This window comes from Plectropomus leopardus, chromosome 22, assembly GCF_008729295.1.
Source record: "Plectropomus leopardus isolate mb chromosome 22, YSFRI_Pleo_2.0, whole genome shotgun sequence".
In the NCBI taxonomy this organism is placed as follows: Eukaryota; Metazoa; Chordata; class Actinopteri; order Perciformes; family Serranidae; genus Plectropomus; species Plectropomus leopardus.
The window spans coordinates 20,953,889-20,975,639 of record NC_056484.1 but is presented as its reverse complement, the minus strand read 5'-3'; the positions used below and the strand labels follow the sequence as shown (position 1 = coordinate 20,975,639).

The following is a 21,751-nucleotide window of genomic DNA, read 5'->3' as shown; positions in this document are numbered from 1 at the left end:
ATATGAGTGGAAATGCAAAAACATTTAAATAAAAGAAAATCTCAAAATATCACAAAAAGTTGGTGTATTGATTAAAAGTAAATGTGACTAATTGGAATGGAAACATTAATTCATAGTCATGACACGTCATGACATAGACCACTGCAAGCGTTCTTAGTTCTGGTTCTGGTTTGTTTTTTAAAGCTTATATATACACAGAGCTTTTAACAAAACTCTTCCACACTGAAAAAAAGTGAAACTGCTGTAACATTTGGGCCAAGTGCATTTTTACATTGGTTTAATGGAAAATGATGGTTCCTGCTTCTAACCCATTTGGTTCAGTTTGTCTGAAAGTAAATAGCATTCCTCTCAGATTGAATTAAAAGCAACAATTCTACCTAAATAGTATTTTCACTTCAATCTAGAGGTTTTCATGTCACGTGACCACCTGATGTCACATCAGGTCGTTACTCTGCCGAGTTCTGTTGTCTGCCATTACCTCACTTCACTTCGACTGATTTTCTGAAAATCTTGTTGAAATTAATGCTACATCTGAATGGAAACCCAAGCAGAATCATTAGATTGACTATTCTCAGTATTTTTCACTTCTTCCATCTTCCTCTCAACAACTGTAGATGATAGCTATAAAATTCTGGTCTTAAATATATCAAACAAACAACATTTTTACAGATGGAGCCACATCTTATCAAATGGAGGTCTGTGACCTAATGCGCATCAATTCAAGGACCCTTGACACCAAAAAGGTTGTGAACCACTGTGATGCAATGCACCCAACAGACCTGCTGCTGAGTCCCTTACAAAAAGACACCACTCTACATCAATTATATTTCAGGGTAGTGTCAGGACAGGGCCAACCCTACTGGAACTATTACTGATGATCACCAACAGAGGTGCATTTGGGTCATACTGGACATGAACTCTTTAAAAACCATCTACTGTGGTAACATTACTCATTTTCCACAACCTGCTGCTTCCTGTTTCAATTTAAAATGAAGCAGCTGGTGAATTTTGAAATTGGGGTGTTGAGGCCTGACTAATGAGGCCATTCATCACAGAAGATTTGGACAGAGTATTGGGAACTGTAGTGGGTCAAGACGGCCCTTGCCTATAATAAGCCACCCTTGTACTGCCTGATACAAGAGGCAAATAGCATTCAGAGTCTCTTTCCCCCTCTTCTCCCCCCCTGTAATATCTTCACTAAAAATAGAGCAGCCAGATTGCTGATCTTTATCGGGAACGGGAGAATAAAAAAAAGGGCTATAGGAAAGCCAAGGTCCTTGGCCAGTCCATTTTCCCAAGTAGAGCCACGCGATCAGTCCCTAAGGGGGCTGAAGGCTAGACAGGCAGCCTTGGCTGGCTTCAATTCAGGTTTACAATAACATCAATCAGAAATGCAAGAACAGGGCATAATATCACAATCAAAATGTTTTCTATGTAAGCGATATTTTGAAAAGAAAAGTAAGCTGCAGAGTCTAGTTTTAACCTATATTAAAAGGGAAAAATAAAAGAAAGAGCTACTCTTAGCAGTAGATGACAGGATCCACCATATTTACCACAAAAAAATGAATTAATAATAAAAAAGCTGAGGCAGTGAAGCAAAATATATTTGGTCAATAGAATAAAGATGAGTAAATAATTGTGTCCTAGAAAACAACTGGATGATGACTAAACACTACTGAAATGAATTCCTTTCACTGAACTACAGAGCAGTGAGGGTGTCAGAGAGAGGCAGGGAGAGTTTTCTGCCCTTTCAGTCTGAACTTTCTGTACCATCCTGCGCAGACTGTCTGCTGGGTTTATATCTGATGAAGCACAATACCTCGGCTGAGCTCCCAGACGTCTGACAACCCAATCCTGCTGACATGGAAGACATCCAGCGACCAAAAGGACAATTCACTGACTGAAGTCTAAAATAAAAACTCTGCTAAATGCCCCTTTGGGTAACGACAAAAAATGAAACGCTTACGTGCTGAAAAGTTATTTCTTTGGGAGATTTGGTTCCATATAAAGGCCCAGTGGGTCCTATGTACAGTTTTCAATTCCTCTTGAGAGATTTTTAAGGAATACTGATATTTTTCCAACAAAAACTAAGACTAAACTGATTACTTCTAGTATCACCACTTTCTCATCAAATTACTACAAATGTGTTTAAAGGAGCAGTCCTGCGTTTTAGTGCTGGACATTCAAAAGGTGTGGAGACTTAACAGAGACAGAAAAAACAAAGAATGGTCGATTGGTTATTATGAGCAATAACTTCGTAAAGCTCTGTTAGGACTGTAGGAGAGTCAACGGAAAACAGTCAGACTGATATCAATGAGATTAAATCATGATGGCTTCTATGCATCGCTCCCTGTTAAGCCCTTGTGCTGAGGTACGCAATTCGTATCCAGCACTGGAGTGGCGTCACTTACGATGAAAACAACTAAATAGAGCTGCTGTATACTTACAAAATAAGCCCAAAAGTGTTGTGCTGTTTTTGCTTCCATTTTCACAAATTCAAGTTAAAGATCTAAGACTTCGTTCATGCATTAAAAAAATCCACCTGAGAGGTGGTGTCATATCAAGATGCTGATTAAACAGCATCATTACTACACAGGTGTTCCTTGGGATGGTCACAATGACAGGCCACTCCTAAATGTGCAGTTTGATTACACATCACAGTGCAACAGATGTCATAAAGTTTTGACGGAGCGAGTCATTGCCTGTGAATTCCATGTTCATTTCACTACAATAAGCTGTCTCCAATGTCGTTTCCATAAATTTGGCAGTACAATCAACCAAGCCTGACAGCCAGTTTGTTTACAGTATGGCATTTTCACTTTCCGGGATGCATTACCGCCACCTAATGTCAATCACAGGAACAGTGTGAAATCCCTGACAGGAGTGCTGATGCACAAGATCCAAAGGCAACAGGGACATGCTTACAAAAACAAAAACAGCAATAATGGTCAATAACTGAGGTGAGAGTTAGGGGTGTGAATAAATGCAGTGACCCATAAGCAAGACCATTTACAACATGCAAACTGAACAGAGAACTGTATAGTATACTTTACTCCAAATTAGGCATGATAACGATTAATCAACAATCGATTAAACGTTCGTTAAGAATTTAATCAAACATGTGAAATAATGTGAAAGTAATCAGTTGATTGATGGGCTATTCAATGCTGTCAAAGTACGTGCAATATGATTGCTGCTACAGGTTTTCTATGGCCATGGGAACCCTGAATATCAAAAAATATTCATATTATTCAAAAAATAATATTACGACATTTAGAACTGTGATACTGATATTCTTAATGACACTGCAAAATACTATAAAATATTTAAGTATTTCTTCTGAAGAACACAGGGCTACAATTGCAACAAAATAAGTGTTATATATAAAATATATTTCAGTATACAGTCGCAACAGTTTGCCTTAAAATATTCAGTAGAAACTACACAAAAGTAATCTCTCAGCTCTTTTGTTTCCAAACGGCTGCAGTAACTCAGAGAAGAGTCATATTTTGCAGGAAATATAAACAGTACGACAATCGTACAACAAAATCAACCACACATCTAAAGTGCACATCTAAACATGTGCCACATACAAGAAAAAAGATCCTTGAATCTTCGGTTTATAAATGTAAGTAGTGGACCGAAAAATATGGATAAAAACATAATCCCCAGACCTGTACACTGCCAGTTTCCTCAACTACTTCTGTTGCAACTTCCGTCACTCAGCGTTCACCATCAGACTTCCCCTGGCACTCACACAGATCTGCATTTATTTTTACAGTTACAAAGACTACCACACACTCACACATATTAATTTTTTGTTGACTTTTACATAGGTTAACATTACAACAGGCTTATGACAAAATGACCTGGCAACACTGATTCCAGTTACCATAGTTACTCACTTCTGTCTGCATACAACATTCAGGGCTGTAGCCTTGGACGCCCATGCCTAACGATGCCACATTAATAAAGCTGCTCCCCTTTACTGTGGAGCACGTAGGTATTTTGCATTCGGCCATGCTTGTTGTTACGAGACAGGAGTTAATTAATATGCACAAACCACCAACTGCAAAGAGGCGTGACTATTTAAAGATACAGTAGATTGTCAGCAGTGTTCTAATCTGCCAAAAGTGACAGACAGCCTTCACATTTTTATGTCAAAACAATACTAAACTGAAAAAAACAAACAGGAAAGAGGTCAATATTTCACAATGGTTAGCCCTCCTTTATACATCAGATATCACTGGAAAAACAATCAGCTCTGCAAAAAAAATGCCCAACTCAAACAATTTGATAATACATACTCAACAATTCTCAGCTCTACCACGTTGCCAGTGAGCTGATGCCACAATACAGGTATAAATATAAACAAAAGTGTGTAGTTCAGGGAAGGAAAGCAGGAACGAGAATAACAGTTTTAAAGCGGGGGTTTCTGCAAAACTCTTACACAAAATGTAACTAAACCTAAGCAATCAGCACTCTATTTGTTTTTTTATTTTCAGTGTCTTTTGTTTTAAAGTATTTTCATGTTCATTATTGATGTTGCTTTCTTACTTTTATCCAAAATCCAATCTAATATCAACTCTTTGTTGACTTTGTATTTGGTTATACATATGCACTAAATGGTGAATAAAGGGTAAAGTACCAGAAAATATTCTGTTAACACGACCTTTGTTTGGTATATTGCCTCTATCACACCGCATTTTTTTTTTTTAAATGATAAAATAAAAATTATACTGGTACTATCGTGATCGATACAATATGGCACACTCACAATAAAAGTAATACAAAAAACCACTATGGTTGGGGTCAAATAATCAGGCAAGTTTTTCATGCATGTCTAATGATAATTGGATAAAAAAAAGAGACCTTCAAGTCATGATAAAGTCTAAAGGTCTTCTCCACCTTTCCCTGCCCAAGTCCATCACACAGGAAATTACTGCAGTTCACAATTACAGCCAAGCCATCAGACTGTTCAAAGAGCATGTAAACTGTGTCAATAAGCACACAAAGCACTGCTTTTAACATTTCAGCCCTTAAAAATAAAAACACTTAAAGAACACTTTCATCCCCTCGAGAATGTTTTTTTGGTGTGATTAGGAGTCCAGTGCAGCCCTGAGGGGAGTGGTGGAGGCAATTAGTTTTGTTCAGCTCGGCTGCAAACACTTTTAGCTCCACTCACAATAAAGTACACTAAAATAAATAAATAAAAACCACATTATCCTGCTAAGCATGGGCCCTTGGATGGAATTAGGCAGAATTCCCAGTGGAAGAAAAATGAGCTGATTAAATGTTGCTTTCCTAATTGAGAAAGCCGAGCTACTTTGCGATGAATCCCAGATCTTTTTTTTCCGCTGCTGCGTGCGGGAAAGTCATCATTAAAATCTGTGCGTCTAATTATAAGTTATGATGAGAGTGGGTGGCTTACCTCACTGGGATACTTTGGAGAAGTCTTCAAAAATATTTACATTTTGGTGGATTTAATAAGGAGGGAGTTTATACTTCAGTTTGATGTTGACTGCACACCATTATAATGATTTACCAGTCAATCTTTAAATTAACCTATTTAGTATCGATTTATATCAAAAAATAAAGGAAAACTGAGTATTCATAATTTGATAGATCATTATGAAACAATATGCCTTTGCCACTCAGTGTACAGTGTAATACCTTATTGCCTTTGCTGGAACTGTTCCTGTTCCTGTTGCGCCATCTGCAGGATTTTCAGGGAACATCAACCCTTCCTTCAGCTGGAGTCCAGTGCAGGGATCACACACTGTAGCCGACTGTGAGTCTGTAGATGCAAATAACAGATGTGACAGTATCCAGATGGAAAATGGTGAGAGTGAATCATAATAATACTGATAATAGCACAGGAAACATACACCGGGTCAGATTCTTGTGAGTGCAGATGACCACAGCTCCAACAAACTCATGTTTCTCCCTTGCAGGTGAAATTTCACCTTTTGTGCCTGATTAGACATCTCAGTAGGACTTAATGCTTCATTGGCATGTCCCCCAGTATCTCTGCTGAAGAGATGAAAGTGGGGCAATTTTGTTTTTATCTTTTTTTTTTTTTGCAGCCATAAGATTTACAAAAAGACGGTTACAAAAACTTTACTTCAAGCTGGTTTTGGTGATAATAAATCAAAACAAAATCAAGTACTTAAAAATAATACATAAGGAAGGGGAGAGAAATCAACGTGGTTCAAGTCCACTTCCACTAGATAACTAATCAAGACAGCCATCTTTATGATGTGAAGGACATTTAAAATCAAAATCATATTCCCACTTTGAACAATTGGATCCCCAATAAAGAGAGAATGAATTAGTCAGAAAAAAATAACTTTGGGAGAGTTAACAAAAGTAAATTTGTAAAAACAAATTTCTGCCAATATGACAAACACTTTTAAGTAATCAGTAAAAAAAATGTCTACATCTGCTGGTCGACCATCATCATAGACGTTTCATAATATGATGTTCATTTCACCATAGAAGACACTTGATGATCACTTAAATTAGGTGAGGAAAAAGTGGATATATTGATATCGGTATTGGTTATTGGCCAAATGAGTTGTTATTTATTGGCATATTGGAAATCGCCAAGTAATCCAATATTGTGCATCTCTAACCTACACTGTAAAATACATAAGGGGGCACAACTTTTGCAAAAAGTTTAAAAACAAGTTGCACAGCTTTTTATGTTTAGTCAACTTTTAGAACAATTTGCTGCCCAAGTCTAATATTTCACATTGTCACTTAGCTGACACAACATACACAGGTTAAAATGTTGGCAGCACTTTGTTTTCATTATTGATGTTGTTGTTCGATAATGTTACATTATCTCAACCCATTGCTGTTACTAGGTCAAATAATTATTTTTTTCTATCTGGTCATATTGACCAAACTTTTTCTACCAGTCGAAATATGAAGTTAGCTCAGCCCTTTGCAGTTGCCAGCCCTCCTTAATGTTTTCCTCTAAAAGCAAAATGGCCTATAAAGTACTACACAGTTGTCACCAATGGACTAATGCCAAAAAAGTGTCGAATAAATCACTGTGGAGATACTAGGGGTACCTGTTTGTAATTTATTTTTCACCTTTTGCTTGGATTTAGTCAAAATTTATACTAGTGTCTTTCTTTTCTTGGCGATGGAAATAACATTTTAGGAGGTGTTCTCCTTTAAGTTACTCTCCATCCATTTTTTATGTACCTGCATACAACCTGTTAGATACATGTCTCTCTAACTTCCATACCTTTTTTTAAATATGACAGTTTTAGAAAAGTGGAGGGGTCCAATAATGCCCGCTCCCACTAAATCAGCCTGTATGCCCCTGGTCCTAGGAAGCTGTAAGCATTTTTAACTTTAAATTTAATGCTCTGTCAAAATGTCTCTAATGAAAGCCGTCTATACTCTGAAACTGAAGCAGCTAAATGCTATTCTGATATAATATCTGTGCTTTTTCTGCTGTGTCAGGTCAAAATGCCTTATGTGAAAGCAGGCTATTCTTATTGGCAACGATGTAATGTAACTTCACACGAACTATTACTGTATCTCACGTTACTCCTCGGACTATGAAGCCTGTTTAACAGTTTTGGTCCAGTCTCATGGCGTCGTTTTCGGCAGCAACAGCAAACCTAACTGTTAAAAAAAAGCTTTAAAACTGACTACTTGCCCAGCAAACAGTTGAAGTTAGCAACTAGCTTAGCTTGTGGAGCGTTTAGCAGCTAAAGTTAGCTTTCAAACGTCACAAAAACGGTGCTAAAGAGCGAAATAGAGTTAAAAAAAATAAACAGAATATTGCACTTACATATTTCAGGTGTCCAGAGACACGACTCCAAACGCTGCTCGGGGTCTTCTGGATGTGGAAATAAGCAAATATTTTCTGCCACATATCCCATGTATCAAGTCAAGAGGCGATAATGCGCCATAAAGTTTAGATCTTTTTTTCCCTCTACTGCTGATAATTGCTGTGATGAGTTCAATGACCTCATGGGATTTCAAGAGATGCTCTGTTTAATGATGCGTTCAGGTTATAATGGAAGGATGGTTCATTAAAAACCACACATGTTTACAACTTGAGAGCATTGAGGGGATGACTCGGCAGTAAATTATGATTACAGAGTTGGTCAGGGGGTAGAAAAAGCCTACTGTTGACAGTAAACACCATTAGATGAAGGTTTAATTGCTTGAAGTTTAGCTATCTTGTGGCCATCTAGGTTTGATTTTCAGGTGCTTCCATATTATTGAGTGCCAGGTTTTTCCCCGATTATATATGTTATCATGCATATTTATTATTATTATTATGATTACAAGGTGAATTTTGACATTGGACACTAGTCATTTTGGAAACTCCTACATGGTTAAAATACATGGTTAAGGTCAACCTGAGCAGAAACAGGATGAGCAAGCTCAGATTTAAACAGACTTTAAACAATAACTCTCTGTAGCAGAGAGGGGAACAAGTTATTGGTGTGCAAGTCACAATTTAATCTGAAATCTTTGCACTCAAGTCCCAAGTCATGGTTCAAGTTACGACAGTCAAGTACGAAGTCAAGTCCCAAGTCAAGTCCCATGTCAAGACAGAGAGTCTCAAACCAAGACCCAAGTCAAGAAAGAAAAGTCAGAAGTCAAGACCCAAGTCAAGAAAGGCACATCCCAAGTCAAATTCCAAGTCCAGACAGGGAAGTCCTAAGTCATGTCTGACAATCCAAAGTCATGTCCAAAAATCCATGTGAAAACTTTGACTTTTGAGTTTTTAACACATCATAATCTAGTTCCATTTTAACAACAGAGTAATATATTAAAAGTCATGAAGGTTTTAGTTTTTTTAGTTTGTACTTTGTTGCATCTCCACAATTTTTTTGACCTTCAACTTTTGCATACTACAGTTTGTTTTCTGTTGACCACCACATAGTTTTGTAAACAAACTAAATTATTTAAGTCAAATGGCTGAAGTCAGAGAAAAGTCAAGAGACACTGGTGGTAAAGTCTAAGTTAAGTTTTAAATGCTTTTTTTTTATCTGCTGAGTAAAGTCATCGAATTTTGTGACTCAAGTCAGGCTTGAGTCCACGTCATGTGGCTGGAGTCCACATCTCTGCTCTGCAGAATAAGTGCCAGCACTATTTCATAAATCCATATTGCTTGGAGCTTAAATAACCATCATCTGTTCAAAAGTCCAGACAAACATCATCACTCGTTTTTGAGATTTTTTTGTTGTTTATTTTCTACTCAGGCAAACTGAGTTCCTTCACTCAGCCCCCCACATGATACATACAACATTTAACACAGAAATTTAACTATGTATAAAGGGGGAGGACTTATATAAAAACATTTACTAAGTAAATTAAGGCAAATATTTGTGGATTCCAAGATGCGGCAATAAATCCTATGTGTGTTAAATTTAGTGAAAGAGTGGAAATATGCAGTTGACCAAAATAATGAAATATAAGGCAAAGTGATTCCTTTCTGCGATATCGGTATCCAACAAGCAACCAACAAACAGGAACATTATCAAAAATAATGCAGATTTTAAAAATGAATGTAACAGTGGATCAGTATAAAAATATGTGGGGTTGAATGCGTTTGTGGTTGATTAAATGATTGTCATTTTCCTCTTAAATAAATAAATGAAGCCATGCGGTCACAATGTGCAGACACAAAACAACAAAAAAAAACATGCACAATTATGTTTATGAATAAACATGCTACAAGCCTCAAGTTCACACTTCTACAATATATATTATAATATTCTGCAGTCTAAGAAGGCTCATTGCATCCAGTAGCATTAGTGTCATGATTATGATAAAAAATAATTAGTGTATATGTGGGGTCAACAGATTATCAGCCTGGCCTATTATCGGGGCCGATATTTGGCAAATTATCGTTAACGATCACAGATAAAATTATTTAATGAAAAAGTGTGCACATTTACACTCAACCAACACCAGAGAGGGCAGTCTATTATACATGCAAAAGAGGAAGTTTTATTTTATAAAACCTCAGGGAGCTATTTTTATTTATTCATTTTTTATTTAAAATTCACTAAACTTTATTTTTAAAAAGTTGCAGAAATCGTGCTGTATTTGATGTTAAAGGTTCAGTTTTGACTAAACATTTGCTGAGGGCATTTAAACAAAACTTAGTGTTGGAGTTTGTTATATTCCAAATTCCAAATTTTGACAGAAATACTTCAATTTTTTTGCAAATGCATATTGGTTTCAAATATCAGTATCGGCCCTGAAAAACCAATATTGGTTGACCCCTGGTGTACATTGATGAAACAGGAAAGCAACATTATTTATGGTAAGACTTTATGGCTTTTGTCATGAAATCTTTCTTCACCGTTTTCTCATACCTGATAAGGGCAGAGGGTGGCAGCACGGGATGATTTAGGGTTAAAACGCAACAAAGAAAGCATATTTACGGCCCGAGCACCAAGAGTGCGAGGACCCTATTGTAATTGCTCTGCTTTTTATTCTCACAATTTTTCTTTTACCTAATGAATTGCTTTTTTGAAAGCTTTATTATACTCGAAAACTTGAAAAACATGAAACTTGGCATGCTTATGGGGACTGGTGAAAGTTTTTGTATTTAAGTGTGGTAAGAGGAAGTTTGTTTTTTTACACTTTAATTTGCCTCCTGTAGCAGATACACCCGAGCAACCTCAAATGCTCTCATAATCCTGCAAAGACTTTCATGATGCACAGAAAAAATACTTTTGAGTTTTCATCAAACGCTGTCGCCATAGCTATTCACTATTCGCCATAAAACAGGAAGCACTTTTTAAGGGCCAAGTCATGCACCAATACTCACCAAAAGTGGCACAGACATCAAAAGTTCTAAATTGTGATATCTGATATGATTTTTTTGCATTAATGTGCAAAAATGGCTCTTGTACGCCCCCTAGAAAATTTCAACAAAGCAGCCCCCGCAGACCGTTTAACCTAGAGCTACGAAACGTGAGAATCATGTTCAAAAGCCTAAGACCTACAAAAAAACCGTGCCCTAAACCCAACAGGAAGTGCGCCATTTTAATTTGAATTTTGACTTTTTTTGTTATTTTAGTGTTTCCTTGGTTAAATACTTGTCCTACAGATGTCTTCTGATCGACTTCAAATCTGGACAAGCTGGTGATGTTAAATTGCGCGCTGTTTTTTATTTCATCAAACGCTGTTGCCGTTCTGTGGCATTCTTCGCCATAAAACAGGAAGTTATGTTTGAGGGGCTAAAGATGCTTAACAACTCACGAAACGTGGCAGACACATCAATAGTCCTATGATGTGTTATTTGATAGGATTTTTTTTTGCTGTGATGTGCCAAAACGTGCTCTGGAGCACCACCTAGTAATTTTCAGCAAAGCAGCCCCCACAAACCGTTTAACCTAGAGCTACAAAACTTAACAAACTTATGTAAAAGCCCAAGTACCTACAAAAAAGCCTCTTGGAGCCGTGACCTAAACACAACAGAAAGTCCAGGAATTTTAATTTTAGAGTTAGAGCAGTGCAGAACAGTGGACAGTGGTGCTTAGCAATTTTTCAGAATCGCTCAGCAGCATTATATTTAAGTAGCAACAAGAAACACATTTAGGGGCTTATTGTGATTATCAGGGAAAAGGGAATAATATACTGTCATTTTTTCCCATGCTTTTTGCTGTGAGTAAGCCTGCACCAGCTCTGTAAATGGCAGATCACAACACACACGCAACCACACTTGCTGAAGTTACTTAGCGCAGCTCCTGCCTCAGAACTACAGCAAGGAAACACTAATTCACTGCTGCGTGCAGTGTTGCCCTTCCCAGAGAGATATGGCTGCATCAGTCGGTGTCCAGCAAGTAGCCCCAGAGCGTGTGGAGGTGCGAGGGCCCGTTCATCGCTGCTTGCAGCTTTAATTTCTCTAGAAATTTCACTCCAAAATCAGGCAAGTTTAGAAAGGTGATGTTGGAAAAATTGACTGATAACAGAAAAGCAAAGGACATAATGGGCTCTATTTTCATGTCAACACAAAGACTAACACAAGTGGCACTGTACACAATGTTGTAACCTTGTGGTTTGTCCGTTTCCTCTGTGTTCTTTTGCCCAGTGCAGCGTGCAAAACTGTTACTATTATCTAAATTCAGATAGAACTTCACAATTGCAAGGTGATGATATGTCTGCACAAAAACACTTCCCACAGATTTAAAGCTATTTAAAAAAAAACAGACATGTTTTACAATTTGGCTATCACCATCTTGACCATGTTTAGATGAGAGAGTAAAGCTGTGGAGGAGCGAGGTTTAGATCCGAGAGCTCGATGACACCATCCAGGTAGCGACATAAGGTATCCACACCCTACATCATACCCCGTTAATCGTCTTTTTTACCCTAAATGACAATAATCCAAAAAATGAACATCATGCTGTATTGGAGGAAGACTTGAAACTAACCACTGAGACCATGAACTAATTTGGAAAATATTTACTGAGGTAATAAATCACGTGAGAAATAGGGTTATTTTCTCAAAGACTCCAATCTGACTATTTGCAACCGGTGGAGTTGCCCCCTGCTGGCCATTAGAAAGAAAGCAGGTTAAAGGCACTTCCACATTAACATCACTTTTCAGATAATCCCTTGGCTGCTCGACATCATTTTTAGATAAGTCATAAAATGAAGGAAGATCTGAACACATGGTGAAAATCGGGCAAATATTAGCTGCTTCCATACAGGAAACGAGCTCACTGAAAGATATAAGAAGTATTAGCTGTGTTATATCTTTGAGATGAGAAGGGCCCTTTGTTGTTTTCTCTGCAAAGTAAATATTTTAAGTGTGTTCATGGCTAAGCTATGGAGGAGCCTCGAGAGACAATTTGTATAATGAGTTTATCCAAGACACACATTCAGTTAGCTTAAAGCCTCAGTCCTTTAACCCCTTAAAACCTGAGCAAATAATTTTTATTTCTTAAAAAAACAAAGGGAGAAGGCAACTTAACAAAAAATAGCAGAATAATTAGTAAAAAAGATATAGAAAATTACCTGAAATAAGCAAAAGAAGAGACATTTTTTTAAAAAAGAAGAAAAAAAAACAGGAAAAAAGTGCTGAAAATTAAAAAATATCTATGTATACATTTATTTGCATAAAATACTTTCAAATACAAAACTATCATGATTATGAATATAATTTTCTAAACATTTTGTTGATAATTGTCTGATTATCCCCCTTCCTTTTTTAAAACTAATTTCCAGGTAATTTTGTTTTGTACTATTTTCTCACAATTGACACTCAGAATTCTTGCAAAGGTAGTGAATTGCCGTTTTCCTCATTTTTTTGCGAGAAATTAAACAAATCTGCTCAGGTTTCAAAGGGTTAACAACCCATCACTAATGGGCCCATATTTGCGGCTTGGTGAATCTTCTTTTTCACGCACCAATGCATCAAAAACATGGGAAGACAACAAGCAACAAAGAAATGGCCAAAAAATGGCACAGAATTTGTAAAAAGTTAGAAAAATATTACCTGAAAATAAGCACAAAAAAAGAAAAAAAGACAAAACAAACAAGAACATGATCTTAAGACAGTGCCGCATATACATATGTTAACATGATTTTAAACTCAGAATTATAAATTTCCCCCTATGTTTGTTGTTGTTGATAATATCTGATAATCTCCCCAGCAAATCATCATCTCCTTGTCAAATTTTTCAAAATTTTTGCAATTGACGGGACATTTCTTGCCAAGTTGCTCATTATGTTTTCTTGTTGTTTTTTTTCCCTCATGTTTTTAACAAAATAAACCTATTTTCTCAAGTTTCAAAAGGTTTACCTGCTTGTGAAAGTCCTCTGAGTGCGGCACAGGAAAAAAAACCAATATCTATCCAGGTTATAAAGGGTTAAAAGATATGAGACAAGTAATGTGGCTCACCGTAAAATCACCAAATCCACTTTACAGATAAACTTGGACCCACCCTCACTGACCTCAGTGACCTTGTGCACACGTCTGTGCCGATTCTTTTGAGTGAAACAGGAAAATAGAGCCGCGTGTTCACTGTGTCAGAGCTTTCCTCCTGACGTGATAGTTTCTGATGAATGCAATATGTGATTTTGATAAATATGTAGCGGGCCTTTTGGAATGAAAGCCTCTCAGGTAATAAATATTCATAATAATCTGTCACGTTTCTGTAAAGTGCACAAGTCTTGCTTGGGAGTTCAGTCTGGCCTGTTGCGTCTCCTGAGGCCGGACACAGGCTGCTCCGCTCCCACCTCCTCAATGTTTGTCTCATACGAGTCCTCTAGTGAAGGCATGAGCTCCTCCGATCCTTCTTCTTCCTCCTCTTTATCGTCTCCCTCCTCTTTGCCTGCATTCCCTTCCTCCTCTGCTTCTGCATCCGATTCCTCTGGTACGAGCTCCTTCATCTCTTCGCCTTCTGTGGCAGCTTCATCTTTAGCTTCCGAACTCTTCTGATAAACTTTTTCGGAAGCCTCCGCTGCTCCTGGAGAGCTCCGCTTGTCCTCAAGAGAAGCTCCCACTGCCAAGGTGGAGTCACTGGCTCCCAGTGACTCTATGAGCTCGTCCAGGTTACGCTCGCAGGATGACTCTGAAAAACACGTGATATGAAAATGAACAACATGTTCTACTTGTGATCAATAATAAAATTAAAAGCGTAAATCTCTACTGAACTAGGATTACAGCCCTGCAGTTAAATGCCTCTGTGAAACAGTCAAATTGGATCTTTGCAATCAGCAGTTTTAAGATCAGTTTCTTCAATTCAGCATCTGACCAAATATATCTTCTGTCTAAGTTGAGACGTTGAGTGACGGCCAGGAAAGTGTTTTTGCAGAATATTATGATGACACAGGAAAGTTGACCCTTTGACCTATTAGATATATACCGTAAAACCTAGATAAAAGCATATTCCCAAATAGACACCCAGCTCCTTTTTACTAGCTGGATGTGGCTGCACATTTTGACAAATAGAGGCCTGTCTCTACCAGCTACCAGCTGGAGATAATGTTAGTTGGCCGCTTAGATAATGAATACTGTATATATACTGTACATGCTTGACGAGCAAAAGTGTTAAAAAAACACTTGACTGTTGACTGCTGTTGACTGTGTGGGGCATGGCATGACACCAGGGACAGTGGTGGCCAAGGAGGCTGCCTGTGCTCTCGTCTGTTCTATAGTTTGCTGGCAATGTATCTTTTTTATGTCAATATAATAACCCCCTCCTTGTTAAAATTTTGACTTTATTATCATGAAATTACAACTTTTTTCCTCTTAAAATGACGACTTCATTCTTGCAATATTACGAGTGTATTCTCATAATATATTACTTTTTCTCAAAATATTACAACTTTATTTTCGAAGTCTCAAACATATTTCTTTTTCCTAAATGTGGCCCTAAAACTCAGTTTTACAGTAAAAATTTAAGTAAGAGTTAAAAATTCAGTTTGTTTTGCCTTCCAAATATATCGCTATCTGATGTTTCTATCGTTTCTTCAAAAATCCCTGTCATCTTTTGGAAGTATCATCAGCCCTTTCTACTGTATAATATTGTCACATGATTCATTAATATCGATAGAAAAGTATACAAGATTTTATCAATATCACCCACTACTAAATGCAGGAAAAATAAAAGTTAATGGGAACTTGCATGGAGTTAACCATCAGACACTTTTTTGCATATGAGACTTCGACCACATTCATAACTACAAAATCAGATGCAAAACATTGTTTTAGAGATGTGTCCCACTGTGGCTGCTCTTGTTGAATTTTAAATTGTGGTTTATCACGACAACAAGGCAGGCACGCAAACCTGAAGCATGAAGCACGGCTGCATTTTTTTATAGCTTAGTATCGAGCCTGCAGTTTGTAGTTTGGGTTTTTTCTTGGAAAAATGCATCATTAGTTAGCCACCACAAAGATTTGGGCAAAATTTAAGCAATATTTTAGAAATGTCGATAAAACATGATTGCTAGATGACTGCCTCTCCACTGAGCGATGTTACGTGACTTTTGCTCTGGCGATAACATTTCAAGAAGCATGGTGATGGATGTTTAAAACATTAGCAGGTTTTTCTATTGCAGCCACCTCACTAGCCGTCATTATTTCCAATCCAAGGTGACGTAGCTGTGTTATGGAGCCATAATGGAAAGACAAGCCCCTTATATGTGGGAGGGTCCACATATGAGGGATTTCTGGGAGGTAATAGTTCACGATTTCACAAAGGAATTGTAAATTCAAAACTTTTGGATGATTGGCTCAACTTTTGAAGAGTTATGTGATGCAATAACAACTCTTATAGCTCCTGCTGCATCATGAGGGAGCCAGTTCCTGCTGATAACATATCAATAGCATCATGTGACCTAGAAAAGCCCAAAAAGTGATTCCTCCATTGCAGTTTTGCAAAATATGGCTTTTATAAATTGGCTGAAATTTTTAAACAAATGGAGTTTTTAAGCGTATTTTATATTCGCAACTTCAATTTGCACCATTCGAAGGTTAATGGAAACCTGCCTACTGAGTCCAACACTGATGAGTAAGAGTGCAAAAAGTAATTCCTAAAATGAGATTTGAGAGAAAAAAACTTGATAAGTCCACAGTGTTAATACAGTCGCTTGGCCCACCGTTGATGTTCAGGGGTGGACAGTCCATTCCTCTCTTCTTCATCAGGTACCGTATGGTCTGAAGCTGAGACATGATCTCGTTCTTCTGCTCCTGTGCCACTGACTTCACACTGACGAGAAATGACAAGTGAAGAAACATGAGGATGAAAACAATCTCAGAGGAGTTACTCTTAGCATGTAGTTAACACTGCCCTTTATGTAGAACATAAAGAAATTATAATGACTGGTTGGTGTCTCAGGCAGCTATAGATTGTTTGGCTCATCTGGAAGCTAAACAAAGCAGCAGCCTCTGGTGCTAAAAAAATGAAGCCAATGCGGGAAGTACAACAAAAGTTCCTCTAATGGCCACTTGAGGCAAGAGCGAGTCATTCCAACAGACAACTGTAGTCGGGAAGCCTCATTTAATTCTGCACAAAAAAGCTGCAAACACCCGCTAGCAACTGGCTTTTAAATGTAATGGGAAAGGTTACAATCAGCATTCACACCCGGGTCAAATGACTATGTGGTAGTTACGAGTATGTATTGGCTCTGATCTGATCTGCATTGATGGAAACACAACACCTGGGTGAACACATTTTTAGCCCCTTAACTTGCAAGATGCAACGGTGCATCACTATTAAATACTATTCATCTTCACCTACACAGCGAGTGAGTCTACACCGAGTTTGAAAGACGGACTGAAAAGGCAAGTCATGTTTAAGAGAAATAACCACAGAAAGTTTTCAGACCTCCTCCAATGCTGCTTTCTACTGTTTATCTGTTTGCCAGCCTGTCTGTGACGTCCATAGCCTGTATATAAAGATGGACAACATAACATTTCCCCCAAAGTGTAAGTTTTGAATCTTGATCACCCCATGGTGTCTGACTGCAGTATAGGTCATAAAGCCCGCCCCTCCATGTTAGTGAATGGGACACAAAATAAAAACTCAAAGTACAAGCCAAATACATTTTTCCAAAAGATGGTCTCTGACAATGACGGTAGTTCCCATCCCATCATCCCAGTTCTTAGTGTTTGTTTTATGAAACGTTTGGTTTTAATAAGTTGTAAAATTATACAAAAGGGGATTTTCTGCCATGATTGACAGCTTTGACAGCCAAACTATACGCTTGCATTCAATGGAGCTGCTTGTGATTGGTCCGATGGGTGTTTTGGCGGGTAATTCCTAAGCTCTCTGCTCTCAATGATATCACCATTACAAGATGGCAATGCCAAAATTGTGGATAATTTAACCTCACTTCAGCATAATGGGGGTAAGCTGGGGTGTGTCCTCCATCTTTATATACAGTCTATGGTGACATTCAACTTGACACACCAAAAATAACCCATAGACATATTAGAAAGGTTAAGTGGTCTGCTCCAGTTGTGTGTACACAGCTCTGCTCTACTGGCAATGGGAAAGAAATCTAAAGCCTATTTTAGAGGGTTTATCCGTGTTTAAAATCTGCATGCACAAGTTTAGGGGGTATAACTCACCCTTTAAATGTTATCATATTAAGGTAATTTTCATCTTTATACTTGTATTTGTGTTTGTATTTATTTTTTGCACAGTCTGTCTGAATATACCTGCATTCACACAGTCTGAAATAATCTGTGTTAAGCGCCTGTCTCTTTAAGCCCAGCTCAAGCATTTCAGTCCTAATCGCATCACTGTCATGCTCATTCGATGTTGAAGCACACCCTCTCATGTAACACTGCTTAATGCAATCAAATGCCTGGACTGAACAAAAAATAATTACGTATCTGTCTTTATTTGAAATTTCAGGGTTTTTTTTCACTTTCACGCTCAAAATGTCCAGGGATCTCAGACAATATTCTCTACTGTCTGCAACAGTGAACACAGTACAAAATAGTATTTCTGAAACCTGCCAGTGACTTTCTTTATACTGTAGGCCTGCTTAAGAAAAGGAACAGCAAGCGACAACAAAGTGGTAATCGTGTTCCAGAACCACAGCTGAGCACTAGGCGTGGTGAAGTGCATGAAAACTGACACTGATCATCACTCACCAATTAGTGAGTGGGTCGAGCTGTGTCAGGATGGAATTGAGCATCCTCTCTGTCTGCGCAAGCCTTTGTTCCAGCTCGTTCAACTGGTTCTCTGCACGAAAACAAACATTTGAATTACTCTCGGTAGGTAAGCAAACACGTGTGACCAAAGAAAATGCACATATGCAAACAGAAATCTCAGTGCACCCTTTACACACCTGCCTCCACTGACTTTTTGGCTCCTTTTGCAAATTTGTCTTTTTGGGCCTGGTCATCTGCAGATTTAATCTGTGAATTGAAAAGAATAACGTATATGAATTTTGCACTTTTGCCTTCCTTAGATGTTAACTATTGTTTGCTGTTGCAGCTATCTTTGCTAACCTTTAGAAACTTGTAGGCTGCAAACACTCCGACTCCGATGGCGTACAGAGGCATCAGTGTGAACACGTAGCCCTTGTTATTGGTGGATTTGTACTTGTCGCTCTTCAGCTCTTGCTCCATCAGCTTTTTCATCTGCTGCATGTTCTCAGGGCTCTGAGATGAGCCGGGGCCATTCACGTTGATGGGCTGACCTCTCACTGCACCCGGGCCTGGACCTGCTGCCACAGACAAAATGGTGTGGACAAACAGAGGGACAGATGGTGGAGCTACTGTGAAAAATGAAGTAAAACTGTGACCCCAGGAGTGTTTCATAAAGCAGGATTACCAATTAAACAAGGCTTGCTTTATTCTCTTTTCAAGAACTTCTTTTTCGTACAGGAGATTTAAATAAACAAGACCAAAGTTACCATGGAAACTGCCAGACTAGTCTGGTGCTGAGGACTGAAAATTGGCTGTCTGGACAGCCGGTGTCACAAAGATGTTTATCAACTAGATCAGTTCACCCTTATGGATTAGGGTTAAATGATTATGGTTATGTATTCCTGCTGTATGAAATTACCTGGATCTTCCCCATTATATGAAAGTGCCCTGGAGACTTAAAGGAATAGTTCACCCAAAAATAGAAATTCAGTCATCATCTACTCACCCCTATGCCAATGGAAAGTTGGGTGAAGTTTTAAAGTTCGCATGACACTGATGGAAGTTCACAGGGAAAAGGCATGGCACCCATTCCCCAAATAACTGAGGCAAATGGTGACCAAGAATCACGCACACTCACTCACAATCCATAATGTTTTTTTTAAAAAAAGTCACTCGCTCCATTTTTGCCTCATTGTGGCGTGTAGCTCCTAGTGTGGGAGCCACATTCACAAATGTGCGCGCGCGCGCACACACACACACACACACACATATATATATATATATAAATGACCTGAAATTAGCAAGAAATTGGTAAAAAGTTACAAGAAAACCACCTGAAAATAAGTATTAAAAAAGTAAAAATCTAGAATATGACCCACAAAAAGTGCTGACTATTAAGGATAGTTTTTTTCCCTGTAACCCAAATATTATATAATAATAGTAATTATATATAATACAAAATATGCAATGCAAGTTTTTGTTTTTTTGTCATTTGTTGTTACTTTTTTTTTTTTTTTTTTACCAATTTCTTGCAATTTGAGGGACATTTATGCCAAATTGGTCATTGCCCCCCCACCACCACCCTTTTTTATGAAATCAAACCAATTTTCTTACTTTTCAAAACATTTAATAGCTTTTGAGACACATCTGAATGCAGCATGAAAAATCTGATGTCCATCCAAGTTCTTAAATACTTGTAAAAGGCGTCTGAAAGCAGCACAGTAAAAGTGATGGCGATCCAGGTTTCAAGGGTTAATATAAGAAGCCTCCCAAGTTTGACATGATGTAACAGATGACCCACAGCTGATGGGCCCCACCTAGCAAAGACCCATGGCAGAGATGTTATTCCTGCTCCCTGGCTCTCTCTTTTTGCTAGCACTCCCATTGTGGGATAAAAGCACAGATCATTTCAAAAGTTAAACACACAAATACTCTAAGTATATATATTTTTACGCATGCTTCCTCGTTAGAAATGGCAAGTTAGCTGACATCACTTTAAAAAAACTCGTTTCGTACACACATCATCTGTGTACAATGTAAGCTAGCAAGTATTTGACTGTGCATTGCTCCTAAATATGTGGAGTTTAGTGGCGCTGAACATCAGTATAAAATCACACGTTAGGGTGTGTTGAGCATAAACTGCATGTAGTCTTCTATTGTGACCTTTATTTTGGAGACCATGTCAGTGCACGCGCTAGCTAACGCAAACACTACTAGTGCGCTCGAGGCGAAACGACACAGAGCAACTGCCGTGTTTCCTTAAATTCTGCGACAAAAGTGAGCTTTATTACCTTTTCGGCTGTACCGAGGGTCAAACCGCGTTTCCTTCGACCCGGTCCCGCCGCCGACGCCAAACATCCTGGGCAGGACGACAAACGTGAAAAGCACGGCCGTGAAAGCCAGGGCGACTTGTTGTGATGTTGACAACACCATCTTCTCGTGAGCACACAAACGGCGCGAGACACCCGGTGCAAAAGCAGCCGCTGGAGATGGGAGATGTAGCGACAGAGGCGAAATCACGGAGGAAACGTGGTCCGGGTCACATACAACCAAATAATGAGATATCAGAGACCTGAGGACCCGGAGCAGCCTGTTCCGCTCAAACAGCTGTGCTCTGATCTGCTGCAAGAACAGCAACAGGATATCCGGATCTGGTGTTTTCAAAATAAAAGCGTCAACAGAAATAATAATAAAATAAATTTGCCTGAGTAACCGGATTTTTTTTTTTTTTTTTTTTTTTAAATAAACAGCCTAACCGAGCTATTTTGAGAATTGTGAACTCTTATTTAAAACAAAAATGACATATAAGAATATATATTAATATATATTATCCAATAAAATAACAATGAGATACTTAACCTGCTCTGCTGGTTGTCAAGGGGCCAGGAGGTCCATTACCCCATTTCAGGATATTTCTAGGTTTTTAGGACCTTTCTTGTATTTTAGGATATTTCTAGGATTTTAGGATATTTCTAGGATTTTAGTACATTTCTAGGATTTAAGGACATTTGTGGGTTTTTAGAAAGGTTCCATGTTTTAGGACATTTTTTTTCTGGTTTAAAAGCATCCTTAGGATTTTAGGACATTGTTGGGATTTTTAGTACATATTCTTGGATTTAAGGACATTTCTGGGATTTTAATAGA

General features: G+C 38.2%; 1 protein-coding gene across 2 annotated transcripts; it reads right to left on the bottom strand.

The window, feature by feature from the left end:
• Positions 1-13,177: 13,177 nt before the first annotated feature.
• On the bottom strand, positions 13,178-21,090 carry ccdc107 (coiled-coil domain containing 107). 2 transcript variants are annotated; one of them, XM_042511441.1, is made up of 6 exons: positions 20,899-21,090; positions 18,968-19,185; positions 18,805-18,874; positions 18,608-18,698; positions 16,603-16,712; positions 13,178-14,573 (listed from the first exon to the last, which is right to left on the bottom strand). In XM_042511441.1, the coding sequence occupies exons 1-6, from the start codon at positions 21,038-21,040 to the stop codon at positions 14,185-14,187; spliced, it is 1,020 nt and encodes a 339-aa protein (XP_042367375.1). In that variant the 5' UTR covers positions 21,041-21,090; the 3' UTR covers positions 13,178-14,184. The 2 variants fall into 2 exon arrangements, with proteins under 2 accessions (XP_042367375.1, XP_042367376.1); XM_042511442.1 differs by having other exon boundaries at positions 18,968-19,182.
• Positions 21,091-21,751: the final 661 nt, after the last annotated feature.